The 24,619-nt window shown below is 35.9% G+C and overlaps 1 protein-coding gene across 13 annotated transcripts in view; it reads right to left on the bottom strand.

Moving 5' to 3' along the window:
* The window catches only part of CHL1 (cell adhesion molecule L1 like), a 198,530-nt gene that overhangs the window by 49,524 nt on the left and 124,387 nt on the right, over positions 1 to 24,619 (bottom strand). For 12 of the 13 annotated variants that reach the window (XM_019428467.2, XM_019428469.2, XM_019428466.2 and 9 more), the window contains 6 exons: positions 21,816 to 21,921; positions 18,469 to 18,656; positions 7,567 to 7,689; positions 6,307 to 6,477; positions 5,299 to 5,346; positions 2,835 to 2,955 (listed from right to left, as the gene is read on the bottom strand). In XM_019428467.2, coding sequence (XP_019284012.1) covers positions 2,835 to 2,955; positions 5,299 to 5,346; positions 6,307 to 6,477; positions 7,567 to 7,689; positions 18,469 to 18,656; positions 21,816 to 21,921 — 757 coding nt within the window. The remainder of the gene's footprint in view (positions 1 to 2,834; positions 2,956 to 5,298; positions 5,347 to 6,306; positions 6,478 to 7,566; positions 7,690 to 18,468; positions 18,657 to 21,815; positions 21,922 to 24,619) is intronic. The other variant, XM_019428470.2, reaches the window with a different exon arrangement.

Below are 24,619 nucleotides of genomic sequence, written 5' to 3'. Positions count from 1 at the left end.
TTCCTTTTTCCATGGCTGTGTTTTACTATACCTGTGCTTTTTTGATCCCTTTTCCCTTCCTAACTGTATATTCTTGGGATATATGCTTGTAGCCGAATTAATTAGTTAGTAGTTAATCACTGAACAATTACCTCATATTGTTTCTGTCAATTATCTCAGACTGTTTGAATTGTTCAGGCAAGCATTAAAATAATTCCATTATTATGCAAAAACTATATAGAAGGTAAAGAGGTAGGTCCCTTAATTTACACACTCTCTTCCCCTCCTCCATTCCAGGCTGAAGCCTGTAACGTGCCTTACAGATCTAGAACCACCACTTTCTATTTGCCCAGTCTGAGTACAGGGCACCCTTTTGTGGGAAACAGTAATGATGCTCCAACAGGCAGCTGGGAGATGATATTAGCTGCTGGCTTCATGCACACACTACCTAACAGGATGCAGAAACTCAAGTCTCTTAACTGCTTGCTTTCCACGCCATCTGTCAAAATGGCAATTTGCCAAATTACAGGCTGCTCTGGACCTAAGTTCCTGCAAAATGGTTTTTCTATGAGTTCATGCTTTAATAGTGCAAGCATCTCACTTTCTGCAGGCTTCTGCAAGATTCCTTTCCTTTCCTTTCCTTTCCTTTCCTTTCCTTTCCTTTCCTTTCCTTTCCTTTCCTTTCCTTTCCTTTCCTTTCCTCTCCTCTCCTCTCCTCTCCTCTCCTCTCCTCTCCTTTCATCCTTCCTGCCTGCCTTCCTTCTGTCCTTTCTTTTTTGCCAGTCCTTGAAAACCAGTCTAATCCTTTATACCTACCCCTTGAAAGGACAGAATAAAATGATTATCTACAAGTATCAGGTGAACATGAGACCTAATTTATCTAGTGACCTATCTCTCCTATTCCAAGAATATCCAGCTATATTCTTGTCAATTTTTTTCTTTTTTTTTAAATTTAAGGAACATTCACTAACAGCATTTGGGCAGTGAAAATTTGAGGGAAAACATAATGCTTAATCCCTTTTTTAAAAAAGTTTATTTATTTTGAGAGAAAAAGAGAAACATGGGAGGAGCAGAGAAGTGGGGGGGTGGTGGGGAAAGAGAATCCCATGCAGGCTTCGCACTGCCAGGGCAGAGCTCAACGTGGGGCTCGATCTCACCAACCAAGAGATCGTGACCCGAGCCGAAACCAAGAGTCAGATTCTCAACCGAATGAGCCACGCTGGCACCCCTTAATCCCTTTTTATATACAAACATGCACTATCTCATACTCTCAAATTTTGTTCAGGTACTTATCCAGCCAATTTTTGTTAGTATACTTCCTTGCTCTTCCTACATTTTTATAGTGTAGCATCTTGAAGTAGAATCGCACCTACCTTAAACTCAAGAATTTACAAGTTACAGAGGCAAGAGAGTGAAGAAAACAGTTTGATGCCAATAATCAACAGAGGGAAGCGACAATACCCCCCTCTACTTCCAATGAAGCTCCCACAGGGTGAGAGCAAGTGTGAACTGACACCTGAATGTGCACTTTCCACTCAGTGCCTGCCCTTCTGAATGAGATTCATTGTTGTTTTAACTATTCCAAATTCCTGCCTTATTCACAGAATTTATAGAATCTAAACCCCTCCATATCGGTTTCTTTGTGAAAGTTTTCCTGTTTTAATGAATAGTATCAACATTTTCATTGCAACTAACCATTTACTGAAGTATAGACCTACAGCCACTTCTTCAGATTCAGAAACAATGCCATTCTTTGTGTCTGCCCTCCTCCACCTCCCCCTTAATTGAACAGACCATTCATTGGGTTGAACTGAAATACATTAAATCTAGAGGTAGTTTAGGGTTCTGGAGACAGGATGGAACTCCAGCTCCACTTTATACTGAGCTTGAACAAGTTCAGTCAAGCCACTGGGCGTCATTTACCTAACCTGCAAATGGGAATAATGGCCGCCTTGAAATGTGGTGAGCATGAATTGAGCTTACGCATGCCATTTCAAACACATAAGCGACCTGTATATCTTTGCCAGATGGAAAGAGACGTTTACAAAGCTAAGGGACTGCAAAACCATTAAAATTGGCTCTTTTTCTTCATAAACCAATTTAAAATAACTCATTCAGAATATATATTGAGTTATGAATGAATACAATTTTTAAAATTTCAAATCCCAGTTCACCAACCAGATGCCCAGCTAGAAGAGTCCCTTGACTAAGTATTAAATAAGATAGTCCTTATTTACAAAGGCTTAGGGTATTTGCTCAACAAATGTAACAATTTCAAGACATGACCAAGTGACATTTTTTGGAGGATTTGGAAACCTGCATTGATTTTTCAGACGAGAAGAAGCTGAGTTAATTATATTCTTAGGTGAAATGCTCTGAAAGTACATGCTCTGGACCTCTTTGTATGCAAAGGGCAGCAGGGTGAAATAATAGATAAATAAGGCTCCTTGCAACCTGAAAAGCAATCAGAACCCATAGCATAGCAAGGAGGAGTGGGAGAAAATGTGATAGCAGAGACACAAAAACCTGGCACCCACAGTAAGAGACTGGCAAGTAACAACTTCAAGCTCTAAGGATGGCATCCCCCTACTGACGTAGGTAAGGAGAATGTTTTCATTGTCACCTCCATTCACACTCTCACAAACTGACAGAGCAATCTAATTATAAATCAATCTCAGTCACAGCCTGAAGTCTGCAGAGTGAAGTGCAAATTACTTCCTCCAGAAAAGTGGTAACAGAATTTTTTTTTAAAGAAATCATTTTAAAAATGTGTATATAGGATTAACTGCTTAACTAATGCATTATTCTGTATAGAAAGAGATTGACAAAGTCATGAACGGGGTCAAGTTACTCACAGGCCTTCAGCAAAACACTCAAGCAGCAGGGTGTCCCCTTTGAGGATGGTAACTGAGGACGCACTGCCACTTTCAGTAGGAGGCAACAGCAATCTGGGTTTTCTTTGCTTGATCGAATTTGCTATAATACAGAAAAGAAAAGTCACATACTTTTTTCCAAATGAAGGCAGTTAAAATCCTGTGGCACTAAATCTTTCTTAAAACTTAAAATGTATTTACCTATATGCTCCTATGTATATATACACAGATGTATTTTTAATATATTGCCATTTAAATAGACTCCATTCTTACCACGAAGCATGGATGGTCCCTCAGATGCAATAACTTAGTGTAGCACCAAGTTTTAAGAAGGTCATGACTGAAAACACACCTTTAAATTTCACAAGTTCAAGTATGGTTGAAGATAATTCATTTTTTTCTTTTTAAGTTTATTTAAAGACAGAGAGAGAGAGAGAGTGAGTGTGCAGGCACAGTGAGAGAGAGGCAGAGAGACACACACACACACACACACGGAATCTGAAGCAGGTTCCAGGCTATGAGCTGACACAGAGAGCCCGATGTGAGGCTTGAACTCACAAATGGTGAGATGACTCACAAATAACCTGAGCTGAAGTCCACCTCTTAACCCAATGAGCCCTCCAGATGCCCCAAGACAATTAGTTTCTTGATGAAAGTCCTTAAAAGTTAACAGATAGCCTATGATTTTATATTCCACACTTTAATCAGAACTTGCCATGTCTAATGGCTGTGTATGAATTTGAATTTCATTTAGTATGCCTAAGTATTTTATAAGATGCTTGTTACAATATAGCTTCCCGAGCCTTGCTCCCAGAAATTCTGATTCCGGAAGCGTATGGTGGACACCATGCATCTATGAAGTGGGCAAGTTCTTTAAGGTGACTCTATTTACAATCTCAGCCCCTCAAAGAAACATAGTGCTTCAGGGAATGATAAGCAAACATTTTCAGTAACTACATATTGTAATGTTCCCTTTGTTACATGCTCAAGAATGCTTTTCAAATACAATGGCAAACGAGGGCTTTCATTTTCAATGTAAGTTTTAACATCATTTCCAAATGTTCTCACAAATTGTTTTTTGTCCATCCAATGTCAATGTGATTTGACACGATGTGGAAGGTGCAAACAGCTGACACTCAGCGTAGAGAAATGAAAAGCCCTGATAGCAGTGTGCACATGCTATAGCTTCCTTACAAGTATGTGTTTATCAAAAAATAATTGTTGAACACACAGTACGTGCTATTATTTTTACTAAGGGGTGTACAGATACAAGGAACATGTCTGGGTTATTGACCTCAATCATGCAGTTGGGGATGTATATTTAATCAATCCACCTTCAAACTGAGAAGGCACCGAGAAGAGTCCTCTTCCAGCCCTTCTGATGTTGCCAGTGTATCAGAAATCTAGATGAAGCCACTGGCCACCATGACATGAAGAACATTTGTTGCATTCACATAAATGAACTGTGGAAAACTAGTTATAGAATTCAGGTTCACTCAGGCATCTTCCATACAACACTAGTTCTAGTACCTGTCCTGTGGGGGAAAATTGTAATATTTCACAGACAAATGAGTTACGAAAATGCAGCCAACTGTATTCTTAGAGTTACAGCCCAATGTTAAAGTACTCTGAGAAGTCTTACAAGAAACATAACCACTTAACTTTCTTAAACCTAGTGTTTTCTCTACTATTTCTTTCTTCTACGTACATGTAACAACTATCAACCAAAATGTCACTCAAAAAGGACAGAAATCTTAGGAGACCCAAATATACATGTTGGGGGCACCTGGGTGGCTCAGTCAGTTAAGTGCCCCACTTCAGCTCAGATCATGATCTCACAGTTTGTGAGTTTGAGCCCCACATTGGGCTCTCTGCTAACAGTATGGAGACTGCTTTGGATCCTCTGTCCCCCTCTCTCTCTGCCCCTCCACTGTTCATGCCTTCTCTCTCAAAAATAAACATTTAAAATATATATATACATACTGGGGCACCTGCGTGGCAAGTTGTGTGAGTGTTCAACTTTTGATTTTGGCTCAGGTCATGATCCCAGGGTTGTGGGATTGAGCCCTGTGTTGAGATTCTCTTTCTTTCTCCCTCAGCCCCTCCCCCCCAACTGTCTCTCTCCTCTCTCTCCCTCTCTCTCTCTCTCTCTCTCAAAAAAAATACATATATGTGTGGGAGGGTATGTGTATTTGTCTATGTGAATTATATCATATATAAATATAGATACTTTTGCATAGTGATGAATTTATAAATATCACTCTTTTGCATATAGTTAAGGATGGGGGGGGTAGTAGAAACCTCTATGCAAAGGGGTTTCCTTTATAGAAATATCAGTATTTTAATATACTCATGAACATAGTAACAGAAAAATTTAAGCTTTGAGATGACAATGAGTTACAAAAGGTAAAAATAAATGCCAACCCTCTTCACGTGATCAACTTACCCTTGGAACCAATTTCTGTGGATGAACTTGAGTCATTAGCATGCCTTACTGAAATAAAAAAAAATTAAAGAAAAAACTCACAAACATAATGGTAGATGCTAGTATCAATAATGAATGGAAAGTCACAGTTTTGTCTAAGAAAAATTACAAAATGAGATATAACCATGCTTCACTAGAACATCATCTTAGGGGATATATTTGAAAAAAAAAAATTATAATGAGCTTAATCTTGAACTACCACAGATGAGTCCAAGGTTGAGAGGACACAGATTACAGCTCTATTACAGAGAACTGAGGCTGCCAAAAGCGATGCTATAGTGAAGACCTGGCAAAGTGTATCTACACATAACAATGAAAAAAAACCATGAACCAAATTAGACAATGAAATGGTAATGCCAACTTCCGACTCTCCCAGAGCCAATTATTCAGTCAGTCAACTGTCAGGGATTATCTCTGCCCTTTGAATCTTATGGTTCTTTCTCCCACTAATGACTTTTTCCCATTTGGGAACCCAGACTGGCATCTGCAGAATCAAGCAGGGAAGAGAAGCAATTCAAATAACTTTGCCAATTTGGGAAGAACAACAAAGCTTGATGTGATAAAAAAAAAAAATTATAATATTCAATCTTTTTATTTTCAACTCCTATTTTCTTTGACATTTTCAGCCTGCTAGTTACTCAAGATCACGATGCATCAAAGCCTGAGACTTGCTTCAGAAACCTTAGATTGTCATCGTGTATTGCACCCACTGCAAATGACCAGATCCTGCAGACATCAAATGAAATATACTTGTACTGTGAATTGAGATTTGATTTTCTGGCTCTGAGAGACAGAGCTACTGTAGGTCTGCAGCTGCAGATGTCTCTTTCATCTGGATGAAGTCTCTAGAGTTGAACTAAACAATGGCGGAAAATATCCACCCAGCTTTAACTGGCTTCAGCCAGAATGAAATTGCAGGCGCATTTGTATTCAGCATTCACGACGGAACGATAAATTATTTGGACTTACAACTGTTAACTGTTAGTTTCATTGGCATTTTCTGCACAATAGTCCTCAATCTTGGGAATGCAGCAAAGCAACAGTAATCATTTCGACTGTCTTTTTCTTCCACATTTGCAAAGTACAGATCTCCCTTTTGACTCATGTATACTCTTTCATCTTGTTCAATGTGTTCTAACTCTGGAAGGAAACATTTTGTCATTAATAGGAGCAACTGTCCTTTATTGTGCTTCATCCCCCTTCTTTATTTTCCTTTCTTTCATATTATTTCATTTCATTTCATTGTTCATGCTTGCTCTTCCTATTCCTCACAAGTCTGGTCTTAAAATAAGAGCAGTGAGTGAGAAGTAAAAAGTAAAAACAAAAATAAAAAACAACAACAAATCCTCTGGGAGCATACTTTCCACCATTAACCAAAGAAACCCACTGGTGGACAACCATTCTGTACCTTCTACCTCTCCTTACCACCTAGGCTGCTACTTCTATACTGGTGTATCTGAAAACTGGTCCAACTGGTTCAATCAAACAGATCTCCCCAAAAGTCATGTGTAAGACATTAATCTGTCTTTCCTGGATGCAGCTTGGAAAGTTCTAGAGTGATTGGAGTCTGGAATGTTTGCCTGCAGCCAAAAATAGTTTGTCTCGCTTTCTTCCAAGTACTGTACAAATATTATCATTTTTCTCTCTGCATTACAATGTGAAAACATTTAGGGCACATTGTGAAGGCACATGCCAGAAGAACTATACAAGAAGCTGGAGTTTCAACTTGAGAGTGAATACAATTTTTTTGGCGAATGAAACACAAAGGTTCATGCTAATTTCTCTGTGGGTCACTCTATGTAGCAGGTTGAACATTATTAAATGGAAATATAAGGCTAGCAACACAGACCTAAGCCATCCTCAACTTTGACATGGACTATATTCCAAAGGTAAGTAAGTTGTTTGGAATGCAGATAGCATTTTCTTCATAGACATACATTACCATATCAATAGCCTCTACTCTTTCAGATATGATAAAATCAAGAGATATAGTTAAGGGTTTTCTAGTGTTTTCATGTATACACTTAATAGAATATTTAAATCTTGAAACACACTCTACAGATGGATATAATTTTTTAAAAAACTATTTCATTCCACAATGATAATGTGCTTTTCCTTTTTTCCACGTTGATAATCTTACATTGTTTTTAAATCTTTGTTCCGCTATAATATCTGACACGATGCATGAAATTAAAAGGTCTCCTATGTATGGAACAGAATGTTACTTACCAATATTCATCCAGTAAATGTGTAAAGGTGGAAGGCCTTTGGGAGGGTTGCATGGGAGGACGATTGGATCTCCCTCCTCCACTTCAAGAGGGTCAATTTTTTCTTTTGGGAATTTTGGAACATCTAGTATACAAAATTATTTAAGACAGTATTTTAAAATTAACTTTTAATGTCACAAGCAATAATATATTAACACCTTCTTTTTAAAAAAAAGAGCATGCTTAATAAATTCAGTGCCCCAAATCTTGGTTCTTGTATCTCCCCTGCAGAAGAAAACACTGTTAAGAATCTGGGGTGCATCCTTATAAAACTTTAAAAATGCTTCTACATTTTGCAAGTGAAGACGACAAATATTTTTGCTAAGTGACATCAACTAGCAACAATATGTTGTGCGTATTTCTCTGCATAGAGCTACAAGTTCTGAGTCATAGGATTCACTGAGTTTAGTATCTGATAGATAACTTTTTTTATTCAAACACTGTGATTTATTTTCCAGGCAGATACATATTTTCTGCCTTGGCTTTACTGTGAAGTCCTTGAATGTAATGGGCAAATACTCCATTCAAAGCATAACCAAACTAAATTAAAAATTCAAAGCCCACGTGGGGCAAATAGTATGAATACAAAAAGCCAAACATGACCATTTTAAGTTGCTAAGAGAGTCTTCCACATTGGAATCACTCCCAGAAAATGAAATTTTAAATGAAATGGAATTGATGTAGGAAAGGAGAGTTGGCAATATTTTAACATTTTTCCCCCATTCAGGAGGCAGTTTCCTAAGAGGGCAATACAATTACAATGGAAATCTAAGTCACAACTAAGCAGAATGTGAAACCCAGCACCACTGTGTGATTATTTTTATGAAATTATTTATAAAATCATTTTAAGAACACTCAAAATGTATTATGCCTGAACACTACATTAACACCGTATGATTTTATTAGGGGGTTTTGAATGATATAATTAATAAGGCTTTTATGGAAGAAAAGAACCTTACAAAGGTATGTATAACACTGCTGGCTTGATGGAATTTGTTAGGGGGTATTCCATCTCTATATTTCATTCTCAAATGGTGGTTCACAAAAGACAATCATTACTCTTGGAAGTCTAGAGATACACTCATGTATTGTAAAGTTTCTTCTGGAGGAGCTGTGTACATTTTCTATGTATTTATTCCCTTGTCCCTCAACTCCGACCCCAATTCCTTACTGGTTGAAGGAATTTGCTGACATTTCTCTTATCGATGCACCAGCTGATTACACTGAATTGCTTTTTGTCTAAATTCAAGGACCCTTCAAGGCTTAGCACTGCAGGGGCAGTGCATTATATACAGTGCCTTTGCTAGTTTGGAAGGCAGGTTTCAGTCATGTGACCATCCTCAGTCAATTACTCTTGGTCAACCCATTGTGGCAGATTTCTCGTAGTGAGGCTGGAAACATGTTTGAAACAGCAACTATCGTGGTATCATGCTTTTGCTCTAGCTAGCATGAAATTTCCACCAAGAGACAGGAAAGTATGTCTAGGGCCATCACTATGGTAAGGTCTTGTAGGTAAAATCTCAATGCCACCTATCTGGTAATGGCTTACTTAGCTTTAACGGAGAGCAAATGCTATACAAGTCATTTTGTAGAAAGTATACACCTTATGCAAATAATATGTAGCAATTTACAAAACTATTAGGTGATCAAAGCTCCAAGTTAAAATCACTTATTTAGTGTAACTTGCTGTAAAAGCCCCTTGTTCATTGGTATTGAAGTTAACAGGGCCTTTAGATAGTTACTGAATCTATTTATACTCAGAGAGAAGGGGCAACAGAGGAAGGGGAACATAGATTAGAAAATGGAAAGTGCCTGTAATCCTGTTTTATAACAAGCAAACTTTACAATGCCTTACAGGAATACACAGTTCCCTGGGTGATAGCCATTGTAAAGTAGCTAATTAATAAGATATATAAGGCCCTAATTAGAGAGCTGCCCCCTCAGAGTATTCAGAAAAATCTAATGATTCAAACAGATAGTACTGCCAGTGAAGCACTATCATCCATGCATTAATTAAATCTAGATTATAAAATTCTAATTCCAAAGATGTACATATGTAATTCAACTGGCTTCCAAGGCATCAATAATAAAAATAAAATAAAATTTATAAGCCTATCAAAACCTTTGTCACATACCATAAATCTTTGGAACAGCTTTTGATCAAAGATGAAATTATTATCAGGAAAAAGTGAAGAACATTTATATATTTAATAATTTAAGGTCTGAGAATAGGTATTATAAAAGACATTAATTTGTCAGTATTTTTTTTATGGTCCTCTTCTTTGACTTTGCCACTATTTAGAAAGTCTGGTTCCATGCTAGAAAGTGAACGTTTTAATGGCCACAGATAAATGTGGAATTTAATTACTGTAACTCAACAGCAGGCATGAAGCCTATCTTAATTCAAATAAAGAAACAACTCCATTTAAAAATAACTTCAACCAATGGCTTTTGCTAACTGTGTTTCTCTGGTGATAAACATTAGCATTGTTGAGTTTGGACAGATGCAACACTTTTAAAAGTGAATTGCAAACAATTATTTTTCTTTTGTGGAAGGCAACTACATTGCTTTAACTCGCCAACATATTTTAAATGAGTGCTCCATAAACAGCAAAAACACAATCACTTAATTATGTTTCATTAACGCTGGACTTGACCATGGAGTAGCCTCTCTGCAAAGGAAGCAGAATGTACTTGTACATCGGTATGTACCTAAGCAGAAGTTCAAGAATGTTTGGAAATCCCATAATAACCTAAGTCTACATGAAGTCGATTTCCTTTATATATAATGTCCCTATCAGTCTATCTGCATTAAGAAATCAAGCATTTGACAGCACCCATCTTTTTTTATTACTCTCCAATAAGCTTGCACAGTTACAATTCAGTGTCACAGTCCAATTTCTAGTAACAACTCCAATGGCATACGTTCCCGAAAACCCAGTCAGAATCTAGCATGAAAACACTTTTCTAGAAACTAGTTAACTGGACAGCAAGCAGTCTTCTTACTGGAACTATCAATATAAAGCAAACCAGCAGATACAAAATTTCTAAGACCTCTACAAGTTGAGATGCTGACCATGAGTTTTGAAACTCATCATTTCAATTCTTTCAACCAAACACACTGAAAAAAATAACATCTTTGTACTTGAAATGCAGATGCCTTCTAAAAAATATTTTGTATTTAGAGAAGAGTGCAAGCTGGGTTCTGGACCAAGTAGTGAAACTAATTGGCTTTGCCGCTTCAGACCAGTATTTTTACCCTTTTGTGTCCCCATTTACTTTTCTCTGGGATCCTAGAGTCCTGTGAATTCATCTCCCTAGGCTCCTTGAAAGACTCACTAGGTTAGGAGTTTCTTAAGGGAAGGATATTGTAAAATCTAAGCTGTAGAGTCTTACCATGCCAACATGCTTAATAGTAAAGAGTAGTAATGAAACAGTATCAGCATAATTTAATACAAATCATAGTAACTAAACCACTTAAAAGAAAGCCATTAAGGTGACTTAACCACTATCAAGTTATGTAACTCTGCAGATAATCTGTCTCTGGCACACAAGTAATCTCATCAAGTCTTCTTACACTCTTTATCTCTCTGAGTCTGATACTCTACTGCCAAGGTATTTCCAACAAAAAAGTGCAACACTTTTCAGCTCATGCAGAAGATGTGTTACCTAAATGATCAAAGCACAGACAACACTGTATAGCATTGTGGTTAAACACATGAACTCTGGAGCCAGCTGCTTGGGGCTGAATCCTGGCTTCATCACTTACTTAGTGATCAGAACCTGTTACTTAATGTGCTTCAGTTTCCTCATCCAAATTCACTGATTTGTGTCAAAGTTTAAATAAGCCATTTCATATAAATCAATTAAATAACATGGGGCACTTAAAAATTATTCAACATATGTTGGCTACTAATCAAGTATTTTCACTTTGCCTAGTTCACCCGACCACACTGTAGAGAAAGGAGATGGGCAAAGGGACATACAGCTTTCTTCTGCTGTGCCTTCTGATTTTCTCTGTAGCCTACATTGTAATGACTTCTGTAATTCTATGCAAATATTTGGAATTAGCTTTTACAGAGGAGGTAGGGAGGAAGCCAGAGGAAAGAAACAGTAAGTTTGTCATGTAGAACCTATGATTTAATGATACTCCTCCCCATTACTGGGCAAATGTTCCTATGCCATAAAATTTTATCTATTCTTTTAATGTTTATTTACTTATTCATTTTGAGAGAGAGAGAGAGACAGAAAGGGTGGGAAGGGTAGAGCAGAGATGGAGGGAGAGAATCCCAAGCAGGCTCTCTGCTATCACCACCGTGAGATCATGCATGACCTGAGCTGAAATCAAGAGTCGGATGCTTAACCAACTGAGCCACCTAGGTGCCCCAATAGAACTTTATTTTGACTTCTCTCTTTGTTTACAGGACTGGATTGGTGAGCTTTTGAGTGCCTTACATTTCCATTCAGTGGGTTTAGCAAACTGCTACAGTCTGACATCATTATGATGAATGCATGACACTGAGCTCACATGCTATATCATCCCTAATTCTAGTTTCCATATGCAAAGAAATTTAATTGATTCCCATTTCCTGGAGGGTACCCCATTAATCCATTTAGGACTACAGAGAATTAACATTGCCTTTCAGTCTATGAGCTCGTAATGAATTCATGCTAAGGAAGGACACCCAATCCAGCCCATGTCATTCCAGTCATTCGCACAACATGACGGATGAGAGGAAAATCCTTGGTCTTAATTAAACCTGTAAAACTCCAAGTTGCACTCTCAACAAATTGATCTTCTTTAGTTGGTTTGCATATATCAGTAAAAGAAATTAGCATATGCTACCAGATCCTGCTTTTGCTATTCTACTCCTCCCAAATCTGAGCAATAAATAGCCACAGTATGTCTTAAGGGAATTGTCTTGAGGAATCTAAGGAAGCTATACAAATGTAGAACCTAGCAGACCAGAAATTCTAATTGGTTTCCATTAAAACAGTATATAAAGGATTGCATTCCTAAGCCTGCCATTTCGTATATTACTTTAATAGTGTATGGAAATTGCTCTAGTATTTTTATTCATTCTTTTATTCTTCAGCCTATGAATCGATAGATCAGTCACTGATAATATGCATTCAAGCAGCATCTGGAGGCATACAACAAAAGAAGAATAGCATAGCATGACATCTTTACCATTTTTAAACATCCCAATTAGTATACGCACAACTAAAAGACTCTTCCAAGCAGTACATAACTAAATGCTTTAAAAACTCCAGAGAATTTTCACATGGATTTTCTCAAGAGAACTATCTGTAATAACCAAAAATTGGAAACAATCCGAAGGGACATCAACTGGCGAATGGATAAACAAAGAGTGGTACATCCATACAGTGTAGTATTACTCAGCCATAAGAAGGAGCAAACTGCTGATAAATGCTACAATGTGAGTAAGCTGTAAAATCACACTAGGTGGAAGGAGCTAGATGGGAAAATAATGTATGGAATGATTCTGTTTATATGAAATGTTCAGGAAAGAAATTTACTGAAGCAGAAAGCAGATTAGTGACTGCCTAGGGCTAGGGGTGGGAAGAGAGAGTAGTACCTACAAATGGGCATAAGGAATCTCTGGGAGATGATAAAAATGTCCTAATACTAGATTATGATGATGGTTGTACTAAAAATGTATTTTAAAAACTCAATGATTTTGCACTTAACACCAATAAAATTTATGATATGTAAATGATGCCTCAAAAAGTTGTTCTAAAAAATCAGAAAGAAAAATTGCTATAGGCTGAGATGGAGTAGGAATGGTAAGTGGAGGAAGCTGATCTGTGCTGTGAAGGATGGGCAGTACTGAATAGCCCAAAGAGAATCGTTTGTATCGTCATATCAACCACTGGCGGTTGTCAAAATAAAGGCTAGAAAGACCCTTATCTTCTTCTCAGAACCACTCACCACATACACAGGATAGAAGTTTCTTGAGGACAGCCTCTGTTTTGTTCACTGCTATCTCTCAAATTACTAGAAAAGTGGCTGGCACGTGAGGGGAGTTTAATAAAGACATGTTGAATAATTCACGGACTAACTCTCCACGCCATATTGTGGGAAATCCATTTAGTGAAGTGATTTTTCCTATGTTTGAAAACAGTACATTGTGTTTGTTTGGTTGGTTTTTCTTTTACTCTTTCATTCCCTAGCAAACTCAACTGCAGTGTTATTGAAAGCAGAAAGCCGAACAGCCTGTGAAAAGGTTTCTGTTTGTAAGAAGTAATAATGGGATTTCCAGTTATTGTCCTCGTGTAGAAACTTAGGGGGCTAAAAAGCCTTTAAGGTTAGTCTAAAGAAAACTTTAAGACATCAGAGATGACACTCTAAAATTCGAATCACAAAGTTTCTATCAATAAAAAAAGAATTGATTCTCTACAGCTTAAGAAAAGAATCAATTGATAAACATTGTAGGAAACTTTAAATGGTCTCTGACTTCTAAACCCCAAAAGGATTGGGATAGCGGTCCTCTTCAACATAGAAATGATTGCAGAAAGCTGTTAGACGATGAAGTAATTTCAGGAGAGACTGGAAATGATGCATAAGAAACCTAATTTATTTTGCTTTTTTCTACAGCAGCAGAAAAACATAGCAATTACCCACTACATAGCTCACATCCAAATCTCATCTCTTCACTGCAATGCTAGCCGATTCTGGCCAGAATTACCCTCACAATGTTCATGACTTCACTTGGTCTGCTTAGATAATGAGAAAAAAATATTTTTTAAAACCCTTTAATTGCAGAATCTCATATTAACATGTGCCATTTCCTTCTCTGCAATAGGTCTAGCTTTTTCCTTTGTGTCTCCATAGCAACCATCAGAGTTCAGGTTGGGGATCATGCTGATGCTTTGCCTTCTACAACAGATTTTTAATATCCCTCTCATACATATCTTATCTCACCTATTTTAGTTAATTAGATACATAGATTATATGGTTATAGTTAGACTACAATATCTGGTTTTATAATATAAACTATAACATGACTATAGTTACACACTTATAGATAATTACATCTGTCTGGTTTTATGATCACAACCACAAATTTCATGGTAATAACTTTCTGATCCAGAATTCATGAACATCTACTAGTGAATGTCATTTCAAACCTAAACTCCTGAGGCCAGTTTTCAAGTTTACCTGCCACTACTTTTGCCATTACTATGCTATAACACCTTACTTAATATCCCAGTATATCTAATTCAGACAAGTAAATATGGTACTTATAAATTTTGCATATACAAAAAAGCCATTTGCAAAGAATAAAAAGAAACAAACAAATACAGCCAACACTCTTATGCACCACCCCACTGTACAAAACTCACAGTGTCACCATGACCTTCCTGTCTGGTACAGAATCCATCCCTTCCTCCTTCCATTAGAGGAAACTACTATCCTTGTGTTTTCTTCTTCTTTTTTTTTTAATCTTCTTGCAATTTTTCTTTTTTAATTTTATTATTTGTTTTCGAGAGAAAGAGTGCAGGAATGAGGGAGGGACATAGAGAGAGAGGGACAGAGAGAACCCCAAGCAGGCTCTGCACTTTCAGCATGGAGTCCGATGCAGGGCTCAAACTCCTCAACTGTGAAACCGTGACCTAAGCTAAAATCAGACATTTAACCAACTGAGCCACCCAGGGGCCCCCGAAATTGTGTTTTCATCATTGTTTGTTTTTCATTATAATTTACCACATACAAGTATCCTCCTAAACAATAATTTATCTTCCCATATTTTGCACTTCTGTTAATAAAATTATAGTGTATGTATCATTCTGAGAATTGCTTTGATTATTCAACATATTCCCAAGATTCATCAATTTTCACTGCTGAGTAACCATACCACCATAGGTTTACTCATCCTATCATGGGTACACTCATGTTTTTTTCCAATATATTTTTAATACAAGCAATGGAATCACAAATATGCCCAATTGACACGGATGAGTGCCACACACATGAGGAAGGAAATGGAAGAGCCAGGTTACAGGTGAGACCATCTTCCATTTAGGAGAGACTGACAAATATTTTCCACAGAGCAGGAAAGTCCCCTTGCAATGGTAGTAGATTATGGGAGCTGCACATTCCCAACTAAAATTATTACTCTCAGACTTCGTAATATTTCCCAACTTTGTGGGAGCAAATGCTTTTATTATGTGGGTTACAGTACATCTATTTCTGACTACTAATGGTGATGAGCCCATTCTCATATTTTCATTTGAAAAAGGTATATTTTTTCTATTTATCTATATCTTTTAAAATATTTTTCAACTATAAAGGTTTCACATCTCTTTGTTGGATTTTTCTGCTTCTACATTATTTTATCCCATCAATTTTTTTTTTTTTTTAGTTTATTCTGTTGCCTTAAGTTAATTCATGCATTTTCATCTTAAAACTACGTTACCTAAAAAGCTTAGATCACTGGGGGACTCAGTAGGCTAAGCATCTGACTTTGGCTCAGGTCATGATCTCATTGTTCATGGGTCAGAGCCTGGAGGCTGCTTCAGATTCTGTGTCTCCCTCTCTTTCTCGGCCCCTCCCCCACTTGTGTTTTTTCTCTCTCTCTCTCTCTTTCAAAATATACAAACATTAAAAAATAAAAATAAAAAAGCTTAATCATTAATTTTCACCTCTTCTTTTCTAATGTATGTTTCTAAGATGAAAAGTATCTGTCTAAGTAATGCTTTGGCTGCCTCATGCGTGTTTTCCTATGTAGAATTGCTACCACGGCCACTTCAAAATATGTTCTATTTTCTTTTGCCATTTCTTGTTTGACCTATGAGTTTCTTAGACATCTGTTTACTGATTTTCAAAGATATAAGGCTTCTCTAATTTTGTTGGTATTATTGACTTCTAACTCAATTGCATTTGGGTCATATTTATTTCATAGCTAATATGTCTTCAAATATTGAAAAAAAATGCATTCTGCAGTTTTAGGTGCAATGTTCTATACATGTTCATTAGTTGGAGCTTATAATTGGCTTCTTTAAATCTTCTATATACTTACTGATGTTTTGTCTGCTTGAGCTACCAAAAAATAAAACATATTTTAGTATCTCTCATTATTATGATAGATTTGTCCATTTCCACTTGTACTTCTATTTTTGCTTCATATATTTTAATATTATATATGCCTAGGGAATTAATCTTCAGGAAGGCTTTTAAAAATAAATTCTAGGGGCACCTGGGTGACTCATTCGATTAAGTGTCTGCCTTCAGCTCAGGCCATGATCTCAAGCCTCACGTTGGGCTCTGGGCTGACAGCTCAGAGCCTGGAGCCTGCTTCAGATTCTGTGTCTCCCTCTCTCTCTGCCCCTCCCCTGCCCATGCTCTGTGTCTCTCACTCTCAAAAATTAATAAACATTTTTTAAAAATAAAAATGAATTCTATTTTGACTAATTTTAATTCAGACATTCCCATTTTGTTTTGAATAGCATTTATCTGGAACATCATTTCCATCTTGTAGTTTCAATAACTCTGTACCCTTATGATTTAGATGTGCTACAAGGTAAATAATCCATACCTTTCTTTAAAGAAAAAAACTTGAAGCATTTAGTGTATTTACTTTCATCTTCAATTAGTCATATATTTGGATTTATTTGTACAGTTTTTTCTTTCCTTTTCTCACATTTCTTATCTTTTTCTCCTTCAAACAACAGGGTCTGTTAACCATATTTTACTCTATATTTTTAATGTAATTACTTTATAAATCTTAAGATGCAAACTTTACTTGTAAGACTCTAAATTCTTATCTAGAATAATATAAGGACTTTAGAATCATTTAAATCTAGTCCCCTGTCCAATTTTTTAGGATACGTCTTTTCATTATTTGTTTTTCTGAGGTTTGTGTACATTCTCACTGGCTTCCAGCATAAAGTGTCCATATCCTGGAAAGGCAATGACTCTGAATCTCTTTAGTGTCTATAAGTCTGCAAAAAGAAATTGCCAAATAGAAGCTGACAACAGTTTTTACATAAGAATGGACTCTGCAAAGATTTTAGTTAGAATCAGGTAATGTGGGATACCTTAAGAGCAGGGAAAATAAGTGACCAAATGTGGAAGTTGGTCATCAGAGATCCCATGCTGTAGAGGCAAAATATGGTAATAAAGGAGTCACTTAATCTTCGTAGCAGTTATTGATAAAACACACCCTTAACAGTAAAGTAGTTTACAGTTTTCCATGATTATTATTTACAGAAAACATTGTTAATATATACCAATTACTGGCTATCCTCTCCCAATGGGCACTCATATTGCTGTAGTAAAGTAGGGCTATGAGATTGGCTTTGCCCACCTGACAAACTATGAGAAGTTGCCTGTATAGTTTCTTGTTGGAAGCAATTATTGCCTGGTCTCTGCCCCAGATTCTTTGACCAAGGTGGTGTAAATTTCACATGGTACACTCACAGAATGACGCTATTTCCAGTGGCTGGGACCTCCACAAGGCTGCATGGAGAACACCTAGCCTAAAGAGCTGCCAGACCCACAGCCAACCACGTAATCAGGGAATTAGCACGTGGGCCTGAGAATACTTGTTGCAGCAATGAAATTTAGCCACATCTAACCAATGCATTTAGCTTGATTCTCATCTTATAAGGCAACGCAGACTCTTATTTTTTCCCATGTTAGATATAAGAATATTGAAACACAGCAAAATTATGTTGCTTTCAAAGATCATATTTAAAGTATCAAGATCTAGAAGATAACTTCCCTTATAATGAAACATAGGGCATATATAAGCTGGTAATTAATTTATGAATGTATTATTATTCTCTTCAACATTTCACTAAAATATTTGTAATATGGAATATCCATTGTAACACTTACTTGGTACTATAAATTCTATTTCTTCTGACATAGCAACCCCCAGTTTATTAGAAGCAAAGCAGCGGTATTTCCCTTGAAAATGAGATATGTGCCCCTCATTTGGGATCTTAAATGTTCCTGAGTTGTTAGACACAATTATCCGAGAGTCAGAGAGATCAAAAGTCTTGTCATCCTTAGTCCACATAAATCTGTAAGATAAAAGAAAAGTAAATAATCCTGAAAAATGAAAATGTATTTCTTAATTTTAAAGTAGTCATAATCAAAAGCACAACAATGACAAAACCAAGGCAATTTATGGTTTAAGAAAAAAAGATTTTTAATTGGCTATATAATAGAATACAAAAAAAAAAAAAAAAGCCTTAGAAGAGTCTGAGAAATCTCACAAGCTGCTGTAGACTGAATGTTTATGTCTCCCCCAAATTCATATATTCAAGCCCAATCCCTTATTGTAAGCGTATTTGGAGGTAGGGTATCTGGGAGGTGCTTAGATCATGAGGGTGGAGTTCTCATGAATGAGATTAGAAGCCTTATAAAGGAGACTCCAGAAAGCATTTCTGCTGTCTTAAGTCATGTGAGGTAACAGCAAGAAAATAGTTGTATATGAACCAGAAAGCAGGTCCTCATCAGACACCAAATCAGCCAAGGCCTTGATCTTGGTCTGCCCGGCCTCCAGAAGTGTGTAACAAATATGTGCTTGTTGTTCAAGCTACCCAGTCTGTAGCATATTTGTTATAGCAAGGTGAACGAAGACCAAGCCATAAAAGAGCTGTGACAGCTGAGAGAACAGAAATTGAAAATAGGTTTTGTTCTGTTCTTTTTGAAGCTATTTTAGCTTTTCCAACTGGAAAGGTATTTTACTAGTATTTCAAAGACTACTCCATACAAACATATAATGTGTCATCATGTGTGTATGTGAAAAGCTCACTCAAAATTAAACAAACAAGTACTATTAAATGTGGTATTTCCTAACATTACTTTTAGACATATTAGTAACATATTTGAGACCACAATGAATATGTAATTTTGGAAAAATTAGGTTTTCTAATTATTACAATGCTACTAAAGACAGTTTCTATGACTACATTATCTTCTGTCATATGATTACTGTATAAGTTACTCAATGATTTGAATTTTCTCCCTTTTATAAGCAAATTGTGCACACAACCTTAACATATTTATTTTTTGGTTCTTATCTAATATTTCATTAGGACAATCTCTTCAAAGACTGATAGACAAATAGCATAAGAAAATTTTTACAGTTGTTGATAAATGTTACAGAATTGTATACCAGAAAAAACCCTACACAGTTAAGTTCTCACCATAATATGTGACCACCATGTCATTTGTATGGACGAGGCTCTAAAAAGCCTTTTTTAAAACAACCTTATCAATCTAATAATGACTTCCCAACTTGATTTTAGTTAGCATTTCATATATGAATTACCCATGCAAACTGGGTAATGTTTTAGGACACCATATTATTACACTAACCTAGCTGATTATTCTCTCAACAGGATTAACAAACCTTCATGGCACACATATTTTTGTTGGGAGTACGCCTGCCCCCCACTCCACTCCTTTTACTCGTTTTTCTCTCTCTGTTTTATGTTTTATTGGCTTTACTTACAAAGAACACAGAGAATCTATTCTTTTAAATCCCAGTACGTTGACTGGGATTACTTTACATATACAGAATTAAACACTTCCACTTGGCAATATGCTACATCTTTTCATTCTTTGAAATCTTCTTTCCCGATCCTAGGCAGAATTTTGTAGTCACCACCCCCAATTTAAATCCTGCATAGGACTTATTACATAGTATTTGATATTGTTTTTGTTGATGTTGCTACCACTAATTGTTAAGATTGCTAGATTTTTTCCTTTTGCTAGTGTGATGAGATATTTTTTCCTTCTTGTTTCCTATTTATTTTCTAACTGCCTTGCATGGACATCTAATTAAGGTTTTTTAAAAAGTATTATTGGCCACTTACTGTAACCCCTTTGTATTTATAAAAGCTTGTCTTTTGTCCAGGGAATGAATATTCTTGGGTTTTCAGATAAAATAACAAGTTACATAATAATAACAATAATAATAAATATTAATAATCATATTTTCTCATATGTATAGATTTTATTTTATTTTCTTACATAATTATATTGGACTTGGATCTAGGAAAATAAGAAATAATGTTACTAGCAGATTCTATTCTTATTTCTGAATTTATTATAAGTGCTAGTAGTATTTCATAATTAAACTCATTCTGATTACAGACACAGATAAATTTGATCATTAATAATATCTGACGATTGTGTATTATCTTTTGATACAATAATTCAGTTCATTAACATTAATATATATCATAATATTGATTGATCCATACTGATCAAGCCGGATGATCAACTAAATTCGTCTTCATTCCAAACAATTCTGTCCACATTTACATATATTGATTGAATATATTCCATTTGGTGAAATATAGATAATACTGATAATTTAACATGTTAATGATTCATTAAGAATGATTTTTAAAATAACATATTACCAGGCAGTAATCATGAGAGCCACAATACAATTTCAAATAATTTTCATTAAATATGTACCTTCTTAATTAATATAAAGGAATTAAGCAAATCAATAAATGGGTAACTTTGCTGACAACTTGAGAATCACCTACATTAAAATCTAAAATTTTCCCTACAGCTTCTCCCACCTCATTCCCAATACATCCACATTTCTTTCTCCCTTCCAAAGTACAGGAGATATTTTAAAAATCTTTAATCACTGATTATGATCACCTACATTAACAGTTATTTAACTAATAAACTACTAGATAAAAATATACAATGCATATAGCATTCTGCCATCGAGGATGACTAAATATTTCTATGAGAACTTAAATATCAAGTAACGACCTATTCACTGAATAAGGTATGTGTCACATTTAAGACTTGCAATAATAACTATGTATACAATGTCATGTATAAATGTATTAAGCATTTGGCTTAACAAATGTTACCTTTCACTAAGTAGAATAAAGGATCCTTTGGGTTTTGACTGCCTTTTTCACTTGTAACATAAGGAATGACAGAATATTTCCATGGTGCCAGAGCCCATGGTAAGTATTTAACATAAGGTAAATCATTCAATGGTGAAAATAAATTCGACTTGCACAAGAACATATGTAAAATAGCCAAACTTTATCTTCATAGACATAGCTATCATTCTTTTGGCATGCTTACCTTAGTCACATGTAGATTTATACTCCAAAAAGCTTGTAACAGTCAGAGTACAGAGAAGTAAAAACACTGTATGCATTAAACAATGATTTGTTTGAAAGAATACTCACGTTGGTTCTGGATTTCCTTTAGCTTCACACTCAATCTGAAAATATTCATCAAAGGGAAAGGCAACTTGCACTTTTGACTGTTTTATGATGGTTGGAACCTGTTGAACTAAATATCAAAATAAGTATGTAAAGAACATGGTCTGCAAAAACTGGGTGAGGTTAATTTAGCTATAACAGAAACAACTGAAATACTTTGTAGGGGAGGCTGGCTGGCTCAGTCAGTAGAGTATATGACTCTTGAGTTCAGGGTTGTGAGTTCAATCCTTATATTGGGTACAGAGATTACTTAAAAATAAAATCTTGAAAAATAAACATGCTTTCTATATTGGTAGGTAAAAGAACTATAAAAGAGTGAAAATTACAGAACAAATTTCACTTCGTCTTTGAACATGTATTTAATTCATTTTTCTGAGGTGTGTACTCTTGGGTCATTAAAAAAAAAAAAAATTCCAGTAGAGTTAACACACGGTGTTATATTAGTTCAGGTGTACAATACAGTGATTCAACAATTCTACGCATTACTCAGTGTTCATCGTGATGAGAGTACCCTCATCACCTATTACACCCACCTTTTCCCTCACCTCCCTTCTGGTAACCATCAGTTTGTTCTCTACAGTTAAGAGTCTGTTTTTTTTGTTTGTCTCTTTTTTCCCTTTGTTCGTTTTCTTTCTTAAATTCTACATATTACTGAAATCATTTGTTATTTGTCCTTCTCTGACAGTCTTTATTTCTTAACGTTTATTTATTTTTGAAAGAGATAAAGAGTGGGCATGTGCGTGCATGAGGTGGGGGAGGGGCAGAGAGAGTCAGGGACAGATGATTGGAAGAGGACTCAGCAAGCCCCATACGGGCCTGGAACCCACAAACCATGAGATCATGACCTGAGCTAAAGTTGGATGCTCAACTAACTGAGCCACCCAGATGCTGTGACTGACTTCTTTCACTTAGACTTATACCCTCTAGATCTATCCATGTTATTGCAAATGGCAAGATTTCATTCATTTTTATGGTTAATATTCCATTACATATATACATATGTGTGTGTGTGTGTGTGTGTGCGTGTCTGCACACACACGTGTGCATACAAATACCACTTCTTCATCTATACCACTTCCTCCATCTATATCGAAGGATAATAGGGGTGCTTCCATAATTTGCCTATTGTAAATAATGTTGCGATAAACACAGGGATATACATATCTCTTCAAATTCATGTTTTTGTATTCTTTGGGTAAATATACAGTAGTGGAATATCTGCATCATGTGGGAATTCTATTTTAACTTTTTTGAGGAACCTTCATACTGTTTTCCACAGTGGCTTCACAAGTTTGCATTCCCACCAACAGTGCATGAGGGTTCCTTTTTCTCCACATCTGTTGTTTCTTATGCTTTAGATTTTAGCCATTCTGACAGGTGTGAGGTAACATCTCACTGAGGTTTAATCTACATTTCCCTGATGATTACTGATATTGAGCAACTTTTCATGTGTCGATTGGCCATCTGTACCTCTTCTTTGGTGAAATGTCTTTGTCTTCTGCCCATTTTTAATTGGATTATGCAAAATATATTTACTTTTAAAGAATACATACATTTGCTGCTACCATTTCATTTCATGTTGGCATATATGTTCACTTCATTTAATCCAGAATAAAAGAACAATTTGTAAAGCAGAAGAAAGACTGCCATATCATTACAACTTTAAAGTCTCTATTTTTAAATTATTGGCATTTAGTCTATTTGATGTGTGTATATATTTTTAACTTAGTCCAATCATTTTGACAGTTGTTTTTTACTTGTAGTGTTCTAAGACATTATAATTAATATACTACTTTTACTACTTTATTTATTTCCATTATTTTGTCATCACTTATTTGATAATTTTCTTATTATTTCATTTTTCTGTTTCCAGGTAACATGTACTTCCATAGATATCTTCAAGCATATAAATTTTTCCTTTATTGAATTAGTGACTTATGATAAATTTCCAGACATGGACACAAATAATATTTATTCTGGATATATTATGACGTCATTTCACAAGAGGACATTTATTACAGACAAAATGGGAGTACAACAGTTTCCATCATCCTTGCCACAAATGAACACCATATTTAAAAATGATAAAATATTTTGCTAATTTTACAAAGGAAATTATAACCTGCTCATTTTCTCTATTTTTATTTCTACACATTGCTTTTATTAATAAATGTTTTTCCCTAAGTTTGTTTATTATTTGTCATTTCCCATTTGTAAATTTTCCTTTCACTATTACTGGGGGTCTGAGACTAGGTTTTTCTCCCTTTATGGAATTTAACACTAATAATCATCCAAAAAATACATAATGGCATTTTTAAATAGATTCTACATATTCAAGTACTCCTGGTCTTGTGAAAAACTTGGTGTGTGTGACAAGTTAAATAACCTTCAAGACAAACTTAAGGGGCGCCTAGGGTGGGTCTGTCGGTTAAGCGTCTGACTTGGGCTCAGGTCATGATCTCACAGTTCATGGGTTCGAGCCCCAAGACCGGCTCTGTGCTGAGAGCTCGGAGCCTGGAGCCTGCTTGGATTTTGTGTCTCCCTCTCTTTCTGCCTCTCCCCTGCTTCTGTTCTGTTGCTCTCTCAAAAATAAATAAACATTTAAAAAATTGAAAAACAAAAAAGGAAAAACTTAAAAACTGGGCAGAGGACTTTGTCTCTCCTCAAGTGAGTAGCCAGATGGCATTTCAGAGAATTGTGTTTATAAAATAAATATATTAATGCTAAAGATACAAATATGGATCATGTTTTAAAGGGGGACACAGATT

The sequence above is a fragment of the Panthera pardus genome, unplaced genomic scaffold (genome assembly GCF_024362965.1).
Source record: "Panthera pardus isolate Hobbes unplaced genomic scaffold, ASM2436296v1 HiC_scaffold_8, whole genome shotgun sequence".
Classification (NCBI taxonomy): Eukaryota; Metazoa; Chordata; class Mammalia; order Carnivora; family Felidae; genus Panthera; species Panthera pardus.
The sequence above is the reverse complement of the archived record's forward strand: the minus strand, read 5'-3'. Positions and strand labels throughout refer to the sequence as shown.